At 33.5% G+C, this 16796-nt stretch overlaps 1 protein-coding gene across 3 annotated transcripts in view; it reads right to left on the reverse strand.

Annotated features, from left to right (window-relative positions):
* LOC123704944 (cAMP-specific 3',5'-cyclic phosphodiesterase 4A-like) overlaps nt 1-16796 on the reverse strand; it is a 95773-nt gene that overhangs the window by 31274 nt on the left and 47703 nt on the right. For all 3 annotated transcript variants that reach the window (XM_045653447.1, XM_045653448.1, XM_045653449.1), the window contains one exon: nt 4516-4712. In XM_045653447.1, coding sequence (XP_045509403.1) covers nt 4516-4712 — 197 coding nt within the window. The remainder of the gene's footprint in view (nt 1-4515; nt 4713-16796) is intronic.

Genomic DNA, 16796 nt, shown 5'->3' on the forward strand with positions numbered 1-16796 from the left:
ATAGGAAATATATTTATCAAGAAATTACTAGTGCATCCCCGTTTGATGCGTCGTATAATAGCAGCATTTAACGATCTTATTTACTCTAGTTTTTACCCTTTACTAATTTTGATGATTACAAAATATCATCTAAGATTCCACTGACGTCTATCCGACTTTTTCCAAATCTTATCAGATTATTTTTCCAATTACATAATCATTTCGGATTGGCCCACAATTTATAATTGCCCTGTTTTCGGTAAAGTCGTTAAGTAAGCTTTGAAACATTTTAAATCCGACGGAGCGAAAGCTACTTAACTCTTTAACATTATCTTTATTGAAAAAGGGGAACGGCCGTTTTTGTTTGACGATAATTTTCTTATTTAGAAGCTTCCCGTCGACGCATTCACAGCACAATACGAAAGCCACGCCTAATAAACATCACGCATACTAAAGGGCTCCGTGCAATGACCCTGCGATCATAAATCACAGCACAATAACATTTCTGGACGCGTTGAGTGCGCTTATAATAACCATGTAATGTAAAAAACAATTTACTGCAACTATATATATGTATGTTTTTTAAATAAATGTCTCTTCAATACTCTTTACGTAAAACATCTATATCTGTAGGGGTAATTCATTTATACCGTCATTAACAACCCACACAAGTCAACTTCTATCAATGAATAAAACTACTACTTTATAACAACAATACTACTGTATTTCGACATTGTAAATTCACTCACACCACCTCAGTCTACGTGCAGCCTGCAACAGGACCGCACGTCTACACCGTAGAGCGCTCGCTACGAAATACTTCGTAGAGCATTTACTACGAAACCACTCTTGTTAATATCAAATAAAGATGCACTGAATAAAGGAAGAATATAAATACGTATTAATTTGTAAGATGCATTGTTTTATTTTATTCCATGATGAATGGCTACCAAGTACATTTGCAACTTGCTTGATTATAGACGATGAAATATCTTAACAATGTTGAAGAATCGTCTCCTTAATTTAAATTATAGAACTTATATATATTATGTATTTAGTTATAAGGCTAAGATATTATTTCAGCGACTTATTCTTGTCTCAAATATCGTGATAAGCATTACCTCTAAATTAGTGTATATGAAGTGTACAAATCCCAAAAATGTATTGTCATTACTCATTATTTTAAAGACACAAAATTTTAAGAGCATGAAATATTTCTTATTGTTCATTGCGACATACCGACCACACAGCGCGTGTGGTGCCAGACTGTCCAGACCAATACCAACATTTCCAAATGAGAAATTTCTAAAGAATAGAAAAAAGCTAGCTATAAAACTAAATATCTAACATTTTCAGTATTATTTAGCTAAACCATAATTTATGTAAAAAGACTATGCAGAAGAGAAATTAATTAACAGTTCCATCCAGAACATTTCATAATTAGTTATTTGAGAGAATACTGGATTTTACATGTAGCCAACCCGGGCTGGCTATGACGGTTGATTTTCTTTTCTGAAGTTTAATTACAACAACTGCGCTCCGTTTAACTGCATTTGTTTTCATATATAGTTAATTAAAATGTTTTTGCTTCGCATGTCAAATACACTTGTTCATTCTAATGAAGACTAGCTACGATGCTATTTTATACTTATATTGAGACAAGATAATTGGCCGTATACCTACTGTATATAGTTTAGTCCGACCAACTCACTGATGACAGGAATACTTTTTAATGGTTGGATTATTAACATAAAAAATATTAAAATATCATCGGGAAAATGATCGGATTCTTCCAGAATAATGTAAAGTCAAAGTGACAATTTACCTTTGAAAGGAAAGAGTATTATAATCGGTAGGATGATTGCGGATATTACCCGTCGCACGCAAGCGGTCACTGAAGATGCCCTTTTTTATAACATCACAATGAGTACTGGTTCCCGACTTCTTATTATTAATTATTAAGACTTGACAATTTCTACTACTATATATGTGTTGTAAGCTTAACTATTTTTACTCTCAATCAGCCAATGATTCAAAATAAACTCGTAAATTAATGAGTTCATTAATATCTTTTATATTATTAATATACATAGTAAAATATTTCTCTCATTCACATTAATTATTACATTGTGGAAGGCCACATAATCTCAACTTATATCAGTTTTTCTTTACGATAAAATAATCCTGGCTTTTCATATTAAGTTCATTTCATAGTTTCTTCAAGTTGTCCAAATCCCATGCTACGAATATTATAAAAGATGGTTATCAACTATAAAACTACAAGGTTCAAATACCTCGATATAAAAATGAACAATACGATAGAAGAAAAATTAAATAAACTAAGTACGGTTTCAAAGATACGATACCTACATCTGACGTGGCAACTGCAACTGCACACCCTTTCAAGCTACCAATTCTTTGTGTTTATTACATTGCTGTTTAAAATTGTATGTTATGTAAACAAAAACGTATTCTATTAACTTTATAATAATTTCCCTCTAATATTCTACACTATAACGAATACATCCTGTGTCATAAACCAAAATAAACCTTATTTTATCAGTTTCCAGTCATTTCCTTGTAAAATGAAACACGATAACAAGTGCATCCGCCAAGCTGGCTCACAGAGGAGGCGCGGAGGCGTGCACGTTACGGGCTCGGTCAAAGCCAGCACGCGCCGCTTTCCAATAATCAATGTTTGTAATAACATTCTCCAACAGTTACAGAAGGAATTTCCGACTAAACTTCCCTTCAACGATTAATATTGCGGTCACTGTATGAAACATATGTCACTAATTGTTTCAAGCGCTTTACTTATAAAAATTTTCAACAGTTTCCATCCCCCAAAATAATAAAACAACATTTCAAAACAATTATTGTTTAAGCTACGAAAGCAATAAATAAAACTCGATAGTTTTATATTTATTCAATAAATTTCAAAATTTCTTTAAATTTCATTTAAGATGCTATAGCTGAGCCGTTAATATTATTTCTTAACCCTGTACATACTGAAAAATAGCAAAAGCTCATTCAACCAGTCATGTGACAAGGAAACATTCCTTTAATGTCCTCGAACTAACTTCTTTTAAAAGAAACTCTTCACGCAAACACAACATTTGCAAACTATGCAAGTTTTTGAATTTCCAAATCACTAGCTCGAAAAATTGCCGTGAAACATACAAACTCCAGAATACACGGAACGCAATCGCAAATAAATAGCTCCAAATCATTGGAGTGTTATGGAAATACCGATGGGACTGTTTAAAGAACTCTTATATTTTATGGAAAAGGTAAAGTAAACCACTAAATACCTACTTTTGTCTATAAAACACTTCGTTCTAAACTTTAAACTAAGAAATCAAGAACTCGAGATAATGAAATATTTCGTTTAAAATGCATTTATTTTATCCAACACCTACTTAAGTCTAGAACTGAGTCTATTCAGATTTCCTTTGTAATGTCAGAGAATTTTTTCCTTTGTTAGTTTATACTCCATTTCATTAAATGCACCTTAAGGTTTTGTCTTTCTTAAAGTATGCGACGCAATATTACTTGGACAAAGCAAGTCAAGTGAAAACCGAGCACTAAGCTCGGAGAATAAGCGAGAATTAAACTATTTGTATTTAGTTACACAATTATTACAAAAGCTACTCAACCGTGAAGTGGCTAATTTGTAGTAATAATTTACATAAACACCAATCTAACAATTAATTAACTTTGTGAATTACTGACTTGTATGTTCAAACGTGGCTTAAAAAAGTTGTACAAAATTTAAAAGTCTGGTTAAAAAGTGTTTTGAAAGCTACTTCTAAGCAAATGGGAAACGTATAAGAGCCCGCCTACGGTCAACAGTTGAACGTCTTTACAAAGTTAGGTCCACCGGAGTGAACCATTTTGGGGCATGTGGCCACGTGACCGCGGGGGCGGGCATCAGGGATGTCAGCGTGTGTCAGCGTCAGGGTTACGGCCTTCACATGTGGGCTTACGTGAGTGCAGCCTCCACTAATTATCCCGCTTAAATGCATTTACGTAATGCGCATTTCGGCTATTCGATATCACGTTATTAGTGGAAATTCACAATAACTTGAAGACGACGTATTATCTGTATTTCTACATATTTTGCCCATGTTTTTTTTTTATTCCTCTCGACATCAAAAAGCATTCTTCAATAATGTAATGAAGTAAATAACGTTGAGTTCATACACACATGTTTTGCGAAGTTGAAAAACTTGGAACCCGCACAGTACAAATTTTTCTATCCTTTGTCTACAATTTCTTAATTTTTGCTATGCTTTTTACTATTTTTTAATTTTCATCGTAAGTTCTACGAATAACTTTTCAGGCACAAATCCAACAAATGAAACATCCAAAATTAAGCTGATCCTTACAAACATTTTAGTAATCCTGTTTCGTGTCTTATTATACGACCGAATTACACATGGATATATCCATTTTATACCGCTGTAAGTAGGCCCAACTCCACCTCTATAATAAGACTGAAATACACATGAATAATGCTAAAATCTGGTGGCTCACCTGCGGCTGCTGCAGGAAGCAGTGCATGGCCTGCGTCACGTCGGCGGCGTGCACCGAGTTGTGGTACGGGTTGGTGCTGTGGTAACCCTCCTCGATGAGGCTGAACAGCCGCCAGGCCTTCGTCACGTCCAGCTTGAAGTGCGTGATCAGCCCGTACATTTGGAACAGGTGGATGCACAGCACTGGCAGGCAGCGGCCTGGCGAACAATGGGGGAATGGTCAAGTCGTTGTAGAGGAAATAAAAGAAATTGTTCTAAAAAAAATTAAGTTTAGTTTTAAGTTTTTTTTTATTATTTTACTTTATTTGTTTTGTTTTGATTTTCACTAGTTTTTGTTTTTTTATTTTTTCATTATGTTTGGTTGTATGCCTTTGTCTGTTTTTTTTTGTATCTGTGTGGTTTGTTTATGGTCAATAAACATTTTTATTGTTATTATTTATTATTATAATGCATGAAACATCGTCGTAAGGTTATATAATTAGAATGAATGATGAATGAGTGCACCGGCAGCCAACGTACGTGGTTTGGTCAAATTGTTCTAATCACCGTTTGTAGTCGTAACGTAGTTTGTTAAATGTGTATGACGTACGTGATTGTAATGCAATTAATATGTTACTATTTAACGAAATAATATCACATTATCACGTATCAAAAGATATAATTTATGTACCAGTATGGATTTCAGGATGGATTTCAGGGATTTCACTGTTATAAATTATTGCATTTTTATTGCTCGTTAATTTGCTACTATTATCACTTCAATTTGAATACTTTCAAAAATATCGGACAAGGAAAATGCACAGAAAGACGGCATCAAATAATATTTTTCCAAAACATAACGATTCAAGGGAGTCAGATGAATAACAACTTCCTTGTTATTATTAAGGAAAACGTGATGATCGGAAACCACATAAACGATTGATGCTCAATTTGTTTTTAATTGAGCTGATGATATTTTTGTCGTGTTTTTAAAACATTAATGGATTTTACTTGAATGGAATAAATCCGTAATTGAAATCCAGCTTCAGGGTGTCAACGGTCCCATTACGTTTTGTTTATTTACTATCTTTCCGTCCGCTTCCTATATAACCTAAAAATTATATACTAAAACGTTTCTCTTCAAACACTCTACCTAACAAACAAACCGGATCAAAATCGGTTGCGTCGTTTAAAATATTAAAGCATACAAAGTAACAGAGTAAGCGACTCTATTTATACTGTATTGTTATTTATTCGAGTGTAAGAAGCATTTGGGCAATGCCCATATTTTGTATGGGCGTATCCGGTGTCTACGGCAATTAACTAGAAAGGCAATCGAAACAATAACAATATTATATATTTTGTTAAATAAATATATATGTTTGTGCTCAATGATATTATATAATATATACAAAATATCATTGTTTGTGCTCCTCTGAACTAATTGTGCTGAATGATTTAATGAATATTTGAAATTCGACAGCCAAAGGTTTTCTGAGTTTCACATATTCTATTTATACCGTTTTACGTTCAATTTTATAAATGTTTTGTTATTATTTGATGGTAGATCAGTAAATCTTTAAATGAAATATATGTTCATAATAATTATTAGATACAAAATACTTTTATATATACTGTGTATCAAGCGATCTTGTACAAATGTGATAATAACGGAAATTTAGGTAAAAAAGACGTACATAATAAAATATTGAAACAACACAATTATTTCTATATCGAGATACATGAATCTTATGTTTTTTACTTTTATCACGTTTCCCCAAGTTTGTAAGATTTAGTTATTTACAAATAATAGTGTAATAAAACCTTGTTCACAGTTCGCTGCAAGCATTTCTCCGATACGAATTATCTAGTATTTATATATTTACTTATATAAATAGCAGATTTTAAAAGATATATATATAAAAAATAACTATTCTTTAACAGCTGATATGAGTCAATTTTTCCTTAAAAATTAAAAATCGCTTATCACTAATTTAATTATTAAAATATACCAATAACCAGTATTTTAACATGATCATTATAAAGGTCAACTACTAAGACAAAACATCAAAGTTTAATCGAAGTTCTAAGTATATTAAATCGATTTACCTAGGATTCACAACCACCACTAACAGGTTATCTAGATACTGAAAGATTACATCTCTACTAATATTATAAAGCTGAAGAGTTTGTTTGTTTGAACGCCCTAATCTCGGGAACTACTGGTCTGATTTGAAAAATTATTTCGGTGTTAGATAGCTCATTTATCGAGGAAGGCTAAAGGCGTCACGCTACGACTTATAGGAGTGGAGCCTCGGGGGTGAAACCGCGCGGAGCAGCTAGTACAATATAAAACTAATGAGACCTCAATTCGCACTCCAAAGTAAACCGATTAATTAGCCATAAACTCAAGTGAATTAACCATGCTTCGCTTCCGCGGACGCAAGCTTAAAATAATATGAGCCGCACAAAATCAATGAGGTATGCTTTCCTCGCGATCGGGGCCTCTGACGAGCCTCTCTGTTGAATCGATCGGGATCAGAAATTGGTGGAATAAAATCGCTAATAAGCAATTTTCAGGCCAATCTGCGACACAACTTAGCTTTCATACCAAATAATCTATCTTTAAAACTTCTTAGCATGGGTCACTGACCCTTTGCTGTTTCAACAATTGTCTTGGCACGGCCACTAACAATGAGCCAGCTCAAGTGATAACAATATTGTTTCTTCAATGGCCACGTTATTTATAATAATTTATATAGAAATAACCGTCTGCGCACTTAATAATGGCACGCAGTATAATTCGCCTTCTCATATACATGGGAAGGCTGCTTGAATGCAAATCATTTCGTATAATATGTGTGGAGAGACCGTATACTTATTTTAATCGGCTGGTAAATAACTGGCGTGACGTCATAGCATACTTAATGTAAGTCAGTAGGAACATATAAGACCTCGTAACAAAAATAACAACAACGGTATAAGACAGTGTTCTCGCATATTTATGATGCATCTCGATTGTTACAACCGCGTACTTGGAACGAATAAATCGCTTTAAGTGTTTTATGAGCGATTTAGGTAAATGTTTTAGCCAGTGTTATATTTCTACATTCCTTCCACAATCTTATTATAATTGTATGGTTTGCGAATTATAAGTAAAGGAGAACTGGGGTACGAATCACACTCTTGAAACGAATTCAACTTCCAATTTATCAAGACAAAGGTCCCGCTCAGCATCAGCTTATCCCTAGAGACAATCGATCAGTGTAGATTTATATTCCTTTATGCCCCTCAACTGGACACGGCATTAACTGGTAAAATAATTTCATCATCTGCTAAATATTTCAATTACTTACTAAGTCTTTCTCTTAGGTAAACCATGGGATAAGCAAGTCCCTTCTTATTTTCATAAATATAATCTTAGAAGAAGAAATCACAGAAGTATACGCATATTTTAATTGTTCTATTAATAAACTATCTTATTATCGTAATCATCCACGCGGAAGTATGAAGACCGTTTAACTTTCCCAAATACTGTTTAACAAATAAACCGCTTTGCACTTAAAATTCTACAGAAGACATTTGAATCTAATTACAAAAACAAAGGGCGCTCCGGCATCCAAATCTGAATATTTATTCGTCAAGAGTAAAAGGAAAATAGGATGACCTCGCTGCTGGGAGCATCTTTAATACAAAGATAACAAACGGAAACATTAAAACATATTAACGTACCTACGTATTAAAACAATCTTACGCGTAAACATAATTCAAGCAATGTTGTTCCTTGTATAGTTTTATAGGGGACAGTTAATGTAGGTAGAGAAGTCTGGAACCGTATCTACCTCTATTACCTCTATACCGCCTAGCTTCTTTCATCTTAGTCACATTGGTACATCAAGTGGAACTAAATTTTCCTTTGTATCTACGTAGCCAATTACTTTACACGCGTCTGACGAGGAACATCGGAATTGGAGTGAAATATTGTATCAAATGTTATAATTTATACGCGGAATATATATATTTAAACCGTAAAGTATTAAAAATATTAATTTCTTGAAATATTTACCGATACCCACAAACCTGGATACAAAAAGGAGATGCATAATTTTGAACACTTGTATCAGCAGTAACCCCCGAATGTTCAAGTTCGAATTTAATCTCTTTAGCTCCCTTCTAATTTCAAGCGGTTACCTCAGTCGCCCTCTCAATCTAACCTCTACAATTTAGCATATTCCTTGCCGCGTAATAAACATTTTTTTCGTATTTTATTTCGCAGTTCAAAAGTTTTTGCATGATTAACTTGCTTTATTTATATTGTAAACTTCAAGCTGTATGCTTAATGTAATGGTAGTATATTTTGAAATTAAATCAAGCTAAAGTCATGGCTAGTTCAATATTGTGAGTGCAACAGCGTGCTTCCGACAATATCGAGTGGTCAAGTCTAAATGTTGGGATGTTTTCAAGAACTACAATGGCCCTGCATCTCCGTTCGGGTTCCCTTTGTGTTGAGCTATTACAGTTATTACGCTCCAAACGAAGCTAAATGTGAAAACTTCGAAGATATCGACATTTTCGTCGAAAAGTTTTTTTTTTTCGTTTCAAGAATATAATATTAACAGAATACTGAAGTGAATCTTTGAGTTGTTATAAGCTACTTTCCACTTTATTTTTAGGTCATTATTATCTATTATCGGTATGTTATAGTAATATTCAATTAAAAAAAAAGAAAGTAGAACAGAAACATTGTGTCTTTATTATGGAACCACACATATCTACACGAAATATCGTTAATAATAATATATTAACATAAACCACAGCAACTCGAACTAATGAACTTCACAAAGCAATATTGAGCCAATCGCTAATCGAGCGAATTCCTGCAAACCTCAAAACGTTTAAGAGCTAGCCGCCGTGCACTCACTACCAATTATTATTTGTAAACAATAAGCGCGCTCCAATCTTCTGAACAAAATCGACCAAGCTCCGCTTAATGAGCTATTAATTTCAAATTTCAGTGTAAAATTTGCTTCGCATGTAATATTCCCTGTACACACGCAACTGTGTGAATGACGAGTTAATTTCTTTGCTCGGGATCCTATTTAATTAACGAATACGGGTTCGAGTGACGACCGCGCAGTGCCTTTTTAATTAGTACGTGTTAATTCTTAGTTTGCAAACACGCACGTTATAAAATATGGATTCAACTATATGAGATTATTACTTATTCAACAATTATAGTATAACAATAATTTATATTGTAATTTAAATCCCTAGTGGGGCTTGCTGCTAATTCCTTTCACGCATATATTCTACTAAACGACTTCTACCGTACTCTCTTGATAATGACTCATCGCCATCACCTTGTTAGTGATTACGATTCTTTATCATAAAAATGTATTAAAAAATGCATTAGTTACTTTAATATTAGACCTAAGATTGTAAATCCTAATTTCTCAGTTGTTTCTTTAGCTGACAAAAGAATCTACTCGGGTAAACCTCACAGACATGTTCATGCCTATAGCTATAGTATAAGAATTATCGTAAATGTCTTCACCGAACATCATAGTTTAAAATTTAATGTTACAGTAAGTTCATCGCAGTAGTGTAAACTAAGCTATGATAATTCGACCCTCCCAGCGTCGCCCCTCAATGTACGGAGGCTTTACGGAATGCCTACGTCGCAACTCGTAAGCGACCTACGTGCCCAACTTCCATTCTGAAGGATTTATAGTGCCGGAGATTTCGTGACGACCGTCTGTTTCTATTATCAACTGTATTATGAAGAGTTTGATAGTTAGCTTATTTATCTATTGTAATCTTCGGCCCGCCCGGGGACACGTAGCGAGCGGAAAATAGTCCGGTGTATTTTCTAGCTTCGAGGCGTAACTACTTTAGTGTAATTGTAAAGCCTTAAATTGGTCAGTATTTTACCATTTAGTTACTTTTAATAATGTAAATGCGTTCGAGCGACTGTTTGTTACTTAATGACGGCAAAAGTGGCCCGAGCGATCCTTTCATTTGCAAGGGATCTAGGCAACTCCGTGGAGCAGTGTTGTGTGTTAATTAAAACTAATTGCAATGAACGACGCCTCAGGTACAAACTAACAATAAATATTTGTACACCGCAACACAACTTAAAGAATATTAGCTTTATTGGAGCGATTGTTTCAATATTAATGATTATAAGTACAGAAACAAGTGTTCCGTTTAACGCTCAACCTGCTGATTTGGATTCAATTTCAATGTAAGTATTGGCTAGTGGGCGGGCGGAGAGCCCGTTAAGTAACACAAGTAAAGACACCTGACAGTTGAATTACACCCTTTGTAAAAGGGGACAGTTTATCGAAAAATATAACGTTGATTTATTGATTAAAACACAAACTCTTTTTATAGACCAATTTAATTATTTGTACAACTAATAATGATAAAAGATTGATGAATTTGCTCAATTACATATTTAATTATGTCTACGAATCATAGCGTGCCTTCAGGCTGAACAGTACATCCTTCACTCGACATAAATATGAAAGATAATTTCCCAGTAATATAGCGTTACACCCGGACATGGCGGCGTTAAGAAGCATAAAGTACACAAGTGTTAATGATTCCGTTAGCTCCAGGTCACCAGTTTAATTATAATTACTGCACACAACACGCTCCTAATTGTTTTCACGTCGCTCCAGCGTCGAGCCCGCTGCGATTTTCGGATAGTTTATTATGTACAATATTATATAATTTATATTAAGGTAATATTTTTCTTTGGAACTATCTATATAGATTATAATGAAATGATTATCTTAAAATTCTAGATGTTTGGGAAAAGAAGGTCAAAGGGTGGAGTCGAATTCGTAACTTTAAAGTATTTAGTCTATTTTAATAAAAATACATAAACTGATAATATTTATTCGCATCGTCTTGAATTCGACGTTCCGGCAAATTTCCTCATTTTAATTCTTCAACCGAATCAGCCCGTATCAATAATAAATTTGCGGGACGTGGGACTGCTCAATTCTATTTGATCAATGACAAATCTGTTTTGTAAGATATTAACCTTTATTCTAATATAATTTATTATTTACGTTTAGTATTTGATATTTACCTTGATTTATATACATATTATTTAATAAATAGTCAATTTTCCTTCGAGACATTCGGTAAATATTTAGCAAATCCTCTTTAGGACATAAATAAAGAAAAGAAAATACTGGGTCACCGTCCTACTCTTTTACTTATACGAAATTTAAGTTATAATGTCAAGCAGCTTTATGAAGATTCGTCGTCCGCCCAAATTATCTAAATTCTAAACTGACTTGAATGCTTTTTTTAATTCTCGTAGATCTAGACGTCGTCCCAACGAAATAACTTAACTAACATAACTTCATTTTAACTTATAATATTATGTTAAAAACAATAATAGTTACAAATTTCAATTGAGAAACACCAGGAAATTTTAACACAAAGCTAGCAGAGAAAATAACGGAAGGCAATTTGGCCATATTTAAAAATAATCCTGAAATATTTGTAGGCGGGGTTCAGTCAACCCTTCGCAGGGATTACCGCTGAAAGCGTCCAAGATCGCGGGATTAGCTAAGTGAGATTTTAGCAGCTGATCGTAATCAACTTGACGGTAAATCGATATTAAATTTCAATGTTAATGTGCTAATGGATTTTTTGTGAGCTGTCTTATAATTTCGCTTATATAAATATGGAAATATTCGAGTTCGTGAACGTATTGTAATACATATATTTTAACATCTGATTCATTAATTATTAGTTTACTCACAATACAAGCATCTACCAAGTTAGTAAATTGAATTTAGTATGATCGTTAGTTACAATTTTTTAACTGTGTATTAACATAAAATGCCAGCTATGTTTGTTCTTTCAAAAACGACTATCAAGCAGCGCCTTAAAAATTAACTAAAAGCTCCTTGATACTCAAACCATCTTCTACACTTCAACTCAAGCAAATTTTCACTAAAACAAACGCACTGCACAACTCTAATGAGCACAGAGTTTACGAGCGAAACTTTAATTGATCTGTATGCAAACGTTAAAGATGTTCAACTTTCGAGCTTTGTATGTTAACGCGAACTGCGAACCTTTGCGAATCCACCGCTAGCGCTTCCCTGCCACCCGTTAATTAGTTGAACACAACTTTTGTTCCGCGGATTTTAGTTCGGTACGTATTAGTTACAAATTGTGCTCCGCTGCTGTTCTTAGCGAGATGATATATAGCCTAGCCTTCCTCGATAAATGGGCTATTACACAGAAATAATTTTTCAAATATGACCAGTAGTTCCTGAGATCAGCGCGTCCAAACAAACAAACTCTTCAGCTTTATAATATTAGTATAGATAAGTCAACCAACTCTGAGCGTTTATAGTTCAGCATAAAGCAGAAAAAAATTGACTATTTATTATTCAATACCTGAATATAATGAAGAAGTGTAATTAACAATCTGCGATGTTTACGCGAGAACTAAGCGATAGTCTATAATAATCAATTTGTTACACAAGTTTTCTCGAGGTGAGATGAGAGAAAACTGATGCTGTGTTCATCCTATGTTTACTATAAAACAGCTGATGTTTATTATCTCGATAACTATTACTTATTATATCTATTAGAAATTTATATTTTTAAGATCTTTACGTAAGTCGTTATTGAAAGTATTATGTTTTTTTATGATGGCAAAATTTTCAAAAAAATATTTTGTCTTTTCAATTACATATTTTAGTTTACTGACATTGTACGACCATGCCACATATGATATGATTACAATATCAATAAAAGGATAAAAATCACTGGTTACAATGAAGCCGAGCGATAACAAATCTATTTAAAAGCGCGTCAATCGCAATTATCCACGGTCGCAGCTTACAAAGCAAGGACAATAATTTCAAACTGAATCTACGTACTTACATACCTACATAACTTAAAAATATTTATTTCAAAAAAAAATTTAATCGTCTAATTATTTTCAGAACTACACCAAATTTAAATGGGAACAAGCGGGAGCCACCAACTTTCAAATAAAAAAAGAATCATCTAAATTGATTCACCTAGTGAAAACTAACAAAATTTCCGGGGGAACAATGACAAAAAGCAGTCGAAAACTTCTGAAGTAAATCGAGAAGCACCTCTTTTTCTGAAGTCAGTTGAAAATATAACAAAAGAGAAATCCCGACGAGTGATTCGCTCGGACGTGGCGCGTCGCCGCCGTTTTCCTGTTCCAACACTTATCTGTTCCTTCATGTTAGCATCCCGTTCAGTCGATTCGGCAAAATGTAGCCATTGAAGGCATTAATTTTAGAGATTTTCTCTAAGACAATGATTTATGTTAAACGGTTTCTTTTCGTATTAATTACTGAATATATTTTGGGCAATTGCATACGATTACATGTGGTACAATGGAATTGTTAGTTGAATAATTTAATGTTCTTTTCTCCTCACATTTTCAACAAAACTTTAAGATTTAAAACAATCGGACACAAAAAAGAGGAACAAGATAAGAATCACGCACTAAACCGTCCAGACAGCCGACAAATGTTGTTTTAGGAAGTCGCTGTTAGTTTGGAGCGTAGGTACTTTAGCGAAGAATGCTTTCCACCAAATATTTTTACACTTTGGAGAACAATTTCCGCGACCTTTGACCTCGCCGAACAATGGGAACACCACGATCGATGGGGGGTTCTGACGCCCTCATTAGGGTTGCCGAATAAAGTTATTATAAACTATAGCACCCAATTCTTGCTGCGGACACGTGTATTTCTTTATGTTGAATGAGCGTTGAAATCAAAGTTTATATGAAAATGGAAATCCTTATTTAATTTATTTCAACAGCGAGGAAGAAAATTTTCAAAAACCGTTATATGGTTCGAATGACTTAGTTTAGATTCGATTGGATTTGACAAAAAAAAATTTTTTATCAGTCTCATACGAAATTGAAATTAAAATCTATTTTAAGCTTCAGAGATAGAGTACTTTAATACAAATACGTTTGCATCAAGATCAGTAATCAATAAACACTCATAACAAACCAATTAGCAAACAATAACATAGTAATTCGTCAACAATTCACGCCGTTGCGTTGGTATCCTCGTGTTAATTACCAGATCACTGTGACCTCTGATGGATGGAGGCGATGCATCACACCCTATCGGAAACGCTAGCTGTAACCATTACATAACTATTAGATAGCATAGGTTGTTGGCGCAGTTTACTGTATAATATACAGATGGACACTTAGGATGTAGGCTATTTGTAGCAAGTATACAGTTGAAAGTGTTGAAATGAAATAATTGTTGCAAATTCTGTACCGGAATAATGTTACATTGAACAAAAGCCTCGCGTGGAAAATTATTAATATTTAATATCTATGATTTAGACTCAAATATTGAGAGCAACCAAAATATATGTAAAACTTAAATATATGGGCCTAAATTGAATACCTTGCAATATGGCCATCATACATCGGTCTTATAACAAGAACCAATTCCAATTTATTTGCAATAAGACAAACTATTTTCAATGTGTTAACAAAAAATATATATGAATAAATACTTTATTTTGCCAGCCCTGCCGAAGTCTGCGCTAAAAATGCATTTACTTGCAAATACATGTGAGAAGATGGGAGCCCCTTGAAGTTACACAACAATCGCCCCGCCATGTTATATTTACGACCGCTATTCACTATTCACCCAATATATGAGCTTTTACAAAAATGGCTAACGTTATTTTGAGAACATGTGAAAGTTTTTAGATATCCCGATATCTCAGTGGTTAGTGACACAGACTTTTAATCAAGAGCGTTTGTTTCGATCCCAGCTGTTGATCTAATATAATCAAAAAATTCTAAATAAATATAATTTTTTTCAGTTAATTAGCTATTAGATCTCATATCTAGTACGTATAGTTTTAATATGTCAAAGAGTGTTTTTATCAAAGTCTATTTTGTAACACAGAAATACCTCCCTACTACCGTAGATACTATATAGCAACACTGAACGTACCTACTTTAAACTAGTTACCCGCGACTTCTTATCGATATAAAACAATGTTTCAGAATAATGCTACTACGTCCTATTGCACTTTGTTACTTTGATGGCAGTATTAAATTGATAGCCAACTTACAGCTTCGACATAAGGTTTATGTTCGAGTATTAGCTATTTTGTCGTTCCTAGCAAGAGTACATACACGTAACTTCCCGTCCTAGTAGATTTCTAATAATAGAGCCCCAATAAAAAATTTAAGCTTTTTTTAGTAACTTGTTAGTCTTCGAAATTGAATCTATTCTTACTCGATCATCAAATCCATCAAATGCACGTTTGTAATTAATTAAGTTCAAATAGTTTTGAGATTAGCGTTAAGTCAATATATTATTTCGATTTCATATTGAAATAACAGATACTTACGTTATTGCTTTGTAATACATTTCAATAAAGAGGATTAAACTCAAACAATCTATCGTTCAATTTTCTCATTAAGCCGGATTAAATTATTGGCTTTCAACAATCACATTTATTTATTGGAGGCATTATGCTGGAGCTAATTATCCGTAATGTATTGAAATCAATTAATGTACTTATGGTTTTACAATCCCTTTCCACGTGTAGCCTATGGACATGCTTTGTAAGTGGCTTTTACTTATTATGTTTCAATAATGAATTATCTCTTTACTATCATAATAAAAAATAATTAGAATATTGTATTGCATAAGTAGCGAATCATTTTTATTGTTGCAGCAACTACTCACCTTTGAAGTCAATGCCCTCTGTACATCATTATAAAGTTGTTACAAACGCTCACACAATATAATATTTTCCTAGAAACAAGTGAACAATCTACACCTACCCGTACTATCTCCTCATTAACGTTTCCACATGAGTCGGTGTAAGATGCTTTTGACCCGGCCCTTCTATAAGTACATCTCGATCTATTTGCTTGCGATACTGATTTTAAAGAAGGTAAAATATGAGAGCTTTGGTATAATTATTGCAGACGAGTATTTTCACTTTAATAAATCATGTTTTTGTAAGTACGAAGTAAAATAAATATTAACTATCATAATAGTCATTTTCAGGTGTAATCATAATATATTATACCTATATAATTGAAATTGTACTATTCTAATATTCTGTAAAGCGTATATTTGTAAAGAGCATTTGCATTTTGATCATAATAAAAATTTGCCAACAATTTCTAGGAACAGCAACTTCAGAAACACAGTCGCGTCACAAAATTGAAAAAAAAATATAATAACCTATACAGCATGAAAAGTTTGATAGTTACAGTTAGTATTT

The sequence above is a fragment of the Colias croceus genome, chromosome Z (assembly GCF_905220415.1).
Source record: "Colias croceus chromosome Z, ilColCroc2.1".
Classification (NCBI taxonomy): domain Eukaryota; kingdom Metazoa; phylum Arthropoda; class Insecta; order Lepidoptera; family Pieridae; genus Colias; species Colias croceus.